Genomic DNA, 6,006 nt, shown 5'->3' with positions numbered 1-6,006 from the left:
GAGGCGATAAAATCAGGAAAAATCATTATTAGAATACTAAAAATTCATTAAATCACCAATATGGAATCAATGACTTCAAACAATTCATCCTCTTCCTGATAAAATAAAGTCTAATTGAGTGATACGATTCATCATCTTTCACTATTAAAATTTCAGTCGACTAGTTCAGCCTAAGGTCTCTCTTAAATTTATCTTCATAAATTTTAATAACTTTATCTTATTATAATTTTCAAGATAAAGATAAATAAATAGAGAGGTAAACTTAATCTTCGATAATTTATGAGATTTTCTTTTTGCGTATAAAAATTCAAACACTAATTTTTTATTCGAAAGAAAAAATAAAATAATTTATAAGACTACATCTTTTAGAAACCGTAAAATGCGTGTCAAACTCTTATCATCCAAGATAAACGAACGATCTTGGGGACATAAAAGTACTATATATAAAGATAGACATATATCAAATCATCAAAATATTACGGATTACCACTATATTTTAGTAATACTATAAAGAATTAATATAATGTTAATAATCAAATCCGAATCTAATTTTAGTAGCAAAAAAAAAATCTGAACCTAACATTAGTGACTAAAAGGAAAAAATAAACTAGTTGAGTGTTAAGTTTGTAAGAACATTATAAGTTCGGAGACAAAAAAATCTATTTCCTTATTTTAAAACTATTTTTAAACACACAACGATACAAAAAATATGTATTAGATCTTGAAAATCAGCATAATCTTAGTAGTTCCAAGATTCTATTTTAAGGATGTGTTTTCGCTTGAGCGTGACCTATAATATATATAGGTACATAAGCAATTTTATTTGACAATTACATAAGCAATTACCAATACTTAAAATAGAACCATGGAACCATTAAGGTGTAGAACCTTATTTTTTTACATAGATTTTCAGGATCTAAATCTAAATAGATTTTTTTTGCATCGTTGTGTGTGTTCAAAAATAATTTTAAAATATAATACATAAATAAGACATTTTTTTCATGTGCAGTTCTACTGCAGAACCCTACCTAATACTAGAAATAGGTAATAGTAGTTGTAAGGACGGATCGTTTATGTGGAACATGACCCTTACTAATATATCTATATATGTTATAATATTGCACTACGGTTTGAAGTACACTAATAATATGTCAAATCGCAATTTGCATCGCTCCGCGTGTTTGTGAAAAATTCAAATTGCAATTTTACCATAAAAATTAAAAATGATGTTTGTGATATGATTTGGTGCAGTGCGGGTGTTTTGTGATTTGGACAATTTTTTGATTACCTTGTTCAAAATGCTCGTGGATATAAAACTACTCTTTCTTACCCAATTATTTATATTGTGAGAGAGAATTTTATGATTAGCCAGATTACTTTATATTACAGAATTATTACTTTTAAAATACAAGATCAACTATTGTATCTATTTTTAAAATTTCAAAATAAAAAATTGAATAAAATGATTTAGGAAATGTAGGGAAGTGTGCGAGGAGATGTTTCTCCGAATTGAGTAAGGTTGGAAACGATAAGTATCTACAATAAAAAATAGTACTCCCTCTGTCCCATTTAATTGTATACGTTTCTTTTCAACTGTTCGACACGCATTTCAATGCTCTTATAAAATGTAGTTCCGTAACTTATTTTTGAGATTTTCTTTTTCTGAATTAAAATTTAACATCCAAACTTTAATTCAGAAAAAAAAATTTTAAAAATAAATTACACAACTACACTTTACAAGAGTATTAAAGTCCGTGCCGCGTCCCCGTCCCCCAATGTATACAATTCAGGAGGACGGAGGGAGTAGCTTTTTTCACGCTCAACAGATGTGCATCGAGACAACAAGAGAATCTTAATTATATGATTCTAAAAATGAGCCTGATCCTATGTGTTTGTTCAAAGGATTCATGATTAGCTAACATCAAGCAACATCAATGAATAATGAATAAAATATCATAACCACATAACACAAATCCTCTAGGACAGCGACAAAGTTAGCAAGCAAACAAAGATTTCAGTATCAACAGTTCAACAAGGATTAACATTAACTAAAGTCGGACTTTCACATCAAATTGATATATCATGAATTTGCAAAACCTTGTCCCAGCCTTGATGATAACATAGATTTTACGTACATAGAGAGTACTACTCCCTCCTTCCCATTTTAATTGTCCACTTTGCACAAATCACACAAATTAAGAAGTATTAAATGTGATATGTTGTTATCATTGCCATGCATTGGTTATACAAATATACTACTAAGTTTTCATTCATTTTGGTTAAAAGTTAACATAGTTTGCATTGTAAATAATGAAAATTGTGTGAACTAGTAAATGTTAACATTGAAACTTGTTATAATTTGTATTGGACAAAGAAAATGGACAAATAATATGAAAAAAATTTTCTTGACAAAGTGGACTATTAATATGGGAAGGAGGGAGTAATATCCACGAAATGGTCCACCAAATTCTTAAGATCACCAAATTCTTAAGAACTGTGCCTCTATTCCCCTTGAAATAAATGCTCCCTCCCCAAGTATACACCTTAGTTTCTGACTTTTATCCATGTATTTTCAGGTGGTCTAACCAAAATATATATATATATATATATATATATATATATATCAATTTTAAAAGTTTCGGTTTGCAGAATATTTTTCGTTTACAAATTTATTTTAAAGTAATAATTAAATATAATGATCAAAATTTAGTAAAAAATCAACATACTGACATATCTATATATAATGAATATTATAATAGTCAAGAAATTCGCTCGGGAGATACATAAAAAATCGTACAAAAAATATATAACATGAGTAAATGCTCGGAAGATTACGTTGTACATTAAATTATAGCATCAAGAACCAATAAAAATCCATACCGGTGCTCTAAAAATTTGTTTTTTTTTGGGATCCTTGCTCTAAATAATTTACATGTAAATATATCTTTTTCCTGAACTTTTTCTTTGTGTGACAGTGACAAACCTAATTAGAGGACGGGGGAAAGTTGGCAGGACCAGTCCATGGTGGGTGATGAAAATCAGAAGAACCATCTCGATATCGATTGCCGGGTGGCCACATGAAAATACTTTGTTGATCTTGCTGATGATAAGGCAATGAAGGCGCTAGTGTAGAAGAAGAAGAACCAAGCGAATGCGTTTGTACAGAAGCCATTGTTGAGGCTGATAACATCTGGTTTAACGAGTAGTGTTGATGTTGCAGGTGAAAATCAGCGCTGTTTTGCAACAACTGCGAGTATCTCCAGTAGTCGCTAGCCGCACTATCCGGACCCTGAAATTGTTGCGTTTGATCAAGTTGAGCTGGAGGAGGTGCCGAGAAAATGGTGGCCTGAGGAGCGGAAACCAGGGGAGGAAGCTGAGGGGGTCTCGCGAGTCCAACTTGTTCGGGGAAATTGAGCTTGGCGCGACTGCCTCGAAATCTCAGTGCAGCTTCATCGTATGCTCTAGCGGCTGCTTCTGCTGTCTGAAATGTACCTAGCCAAACTCTAGCCGCTTTGTGGGGATCGCGGATTTCTGCTGCCCATTTTCCCCATGGCCTCTGCCTCACTCCCCTGTATTTTCTCGCTTCCCCGGTTTCTTTAGGTGGTTCCGAGGGTACTGACGAGGTCGCGGCAATGCTTGTATCCTCCTCTGATACTGATACTGCACAGGGGAACACATTAATGTTATCGCCAAACGAAAATGTAAAAAATATAAAAATATATTATTACCTCTAAAGTGCCTGTCGAGTCGTGAAAGAAAAATGTTAAGAAATGACAAGTACAGAAATAGTAATTGAATACATCATATGGGTTACAACATTTGCACGGCATGTCTATCCTTATATTATATGTTCGTAACATTATTGATGTCTATCCATTCCAAACTGTGTTTTTAGCGACAATAATATATTCTACTGTGGCCGTGACATTGCATATATGTGTCAATAATATATGTAACTAAACAATTCCGCTGCTCAGAAAACAGATAACATCCCTACGTGTTTGGTTCATGATTAATAAGTTTTGTCAGCGGGAATTAAACCGGGACTTACAAGGAAGTTTAGGAACAGAGGACTCTGTACTTCTGCTATCTCCAGAACCTCCTCCATAATTAGCTAAATGAAATTGCTGACGTTGCTGTTGTTGTAAAGACTGCATGACACCTGTATCTTCCTCACGTCCCCTTTTTTGTCCTGTCAGTGATCCCGAGCTGGACGATGAGTACGCGGATGACGACGGCGAGTTACTCGTGTACATCCACGACCCATCGCTACCGCCACCAAACCGCACCATGCCTCCACTAAACTGATCTTGAGGCAGTGTATAATAATTCGAGTCGTTCAAATTTCGACTACTCTGGCCTGATACAACGTGTGTCAACGCAGTCACCATCGCAGACATCTCCCTAGCCTGACTAAACATGTCCATGGCCCCCGTAGCCGATGGTGGGGCTCCTCCGCCGCCTTCATTCGACGTCTCTCTCCCCGGAAACCTCGCTTGATCGCCGGATTGCTGTCCTGAACTCGCCACCTTTTTTATTACCATGCACATATATATACACCAACACGAAATGAATAAATCAAGCTCGGTGCGACAAACTAAGACCGACCCAGGTAATAAAAACCCGAAATATCAAGACCCTTTTCAAAATCTTGAAAATAAGAAACTATATAGGCAGATGAAGAATCTCAATAAAGAAAAAAGTTGTGAAAACGAACGGAGCCGTCACGGATACAGTGATCCGTTGATGTTAATTGAATCACCTTTTATTCATGCCTTAATAAAATTGCAAGCGAGAAATAAACCCAAGGAGAATAATAATATACAAAGAAGCAACAACTTTTGGGCTCGGAGATAACTATCATAAAGAGATGAGATGACAACTAGTTGACCCTTCAATATACACACGATCTTTGTGCAAGTATAGTTAAAAATAATGTTCACACACCGTTTTTTGAATAGATGACTGCATACAGAGAAGGTGGATGTATACTCTTGTGCTCAACTAGGAATGTCCTGCCGTACGAGCGAGACCGACAAGGGAATGAGAGAATATTATAATTTCTAGAGTTTAGATTTGAATTGAGTTTCGTTTATCTTATTGTTTTTTATATATATGTACATGTGCGTACCGACATCAGTTAAAACTTACAATATCGTTTATTCTCTTACCTATATCTCTCGAAAAGAAATGTTTGGAAGTAATACATTTATTTATAAATAATTTGAATCGGATTAAGTTTAAATTAAGAAACGAGTACCGTTCGACCCAACTCGTTCATTAGAAATTTTAAATATTAGTTATCTTTATTTTGATTATTATCTTAAAAAATTTAGGTGCTAATTCAAAACTATTGATTGTTACAGTAACATATGTCCTATGAAAATCTAAAATAAGTAAGGTTTTTGCTAGATGACACTACAATATTTGTATATACAGGTTAAGTTTTTTTTTTTTTTTTTTTTTTAACGTAGGAACCCGCAGCCGCTACCCTTCGGGTGCGCACTGGGTAAACCCACGAGCTCACGTAATAGCCCAGGTTAAGTTAAAAACTTTTATACTATCAGGTTAAGTTTTCTGCTGATAGTATAAAAGTTTTTCATTTAATCGATTAATTTCGGTCGATTGATTCGATTTTCGAAATCTAATTAATCCTTTTGAATTTTTCCTAGTCGAAATATATATAATAATTTTTAAAATTTAAAATACTATATCACTATAACTATGAATAATTGTAGAATTTATGATATAATAGATATATATATTTGTTAATAAATAATTAATATAGTAATAATTAAATATTAAATAATATTTTAATATTAAAAAATATCTAATTTTTATTCTAATTAATCTTTTCAATTAATTTTAAATTTCTGATTAATCCTAAATCAATAGTTCAATCTTTTAGGTCCGATTTCTGATTTGAACCGAGATATGAACTTAAAGCCTTAAAGTAATACAGGAGGAGTGCTAAATTGGGGTTTGAGGAGTGCTGTGAAAAGCGCA

General features: G+C 33.3%; 1 protein-coding gene across 2 annotated transcripts; it reads right to left on the bottom strand.

Annotated features, from left to right (window-relative positions):
* Positions 1-2,780: 2,780 nt before the first annotated feature.
* On the bottom strand, positions 2,781-5,040 carry LOC108204848 (ethylene-responsive transcription factor ERF110). 2 transcript variants are annotated; one of them, XM_017374490.2, is made up of 2 exons: positions 4,052-5,040; positions 2,781-3,660 (listed from the first exon to the last, which is right to left on the bottom strand). In XM_017374490.2, exons 1-2 carry the CDS (start codon positions 4,548-4,550, stop codon positions 2,984-2,986), a joined length of 1,176 nt encoding a protein of 391 aa, XP_017229979.1. In that variant the 5' UTR covers positions 4,551-5,040; the 3' UTR covers positions 2,781-2,983. The 2 variants fall into 2 exon arrangements, with proteins under 2 accessions (XP_017229979.1, XP_063948302.1); XM_064092232.1 differs by having other exon boundaries at positions 2,781-3,654; positions 4,052-5,038.
* Between the last annotated feature and the right edge of the window lie 966 nt (positions 5,041-6,006).

This window comes from Daucus carota, chromosome 1, assembly GCF_001625215.2.
Source record: "Daucus carota subsp. sativus chromosome 1, DH1 v3.0, whole genome shotgun sequence".
NCBI classification, from domain to species: Eukaryota; Viridiplantae; Streptophyta; class Magnoliopsida; order Apiales; family Apiaceae; genus Daucus; species Daucus carota.
This window is presented reverse-complemented; position numbering and strand designations above follow the sequence as displayed.

Bases quoted from the DNA above. Each gene is read 5' to 3' on its own strand.
- LOC108204848 (XM_017374490.2), bottom strand. From the start codon at position 4,550: ATGTGCATGGTAATAAAAAAGGTGGCGAGTTCAGGACAGCAATCCGGC. The intron at 3,661-4,051 runs GTAAGTCCCGGT...TCCCCTGTGCAG, and splicing joins CTCTGTTCCTAAACTTCCTT to TATCAGTATCAGAGGAGGAT.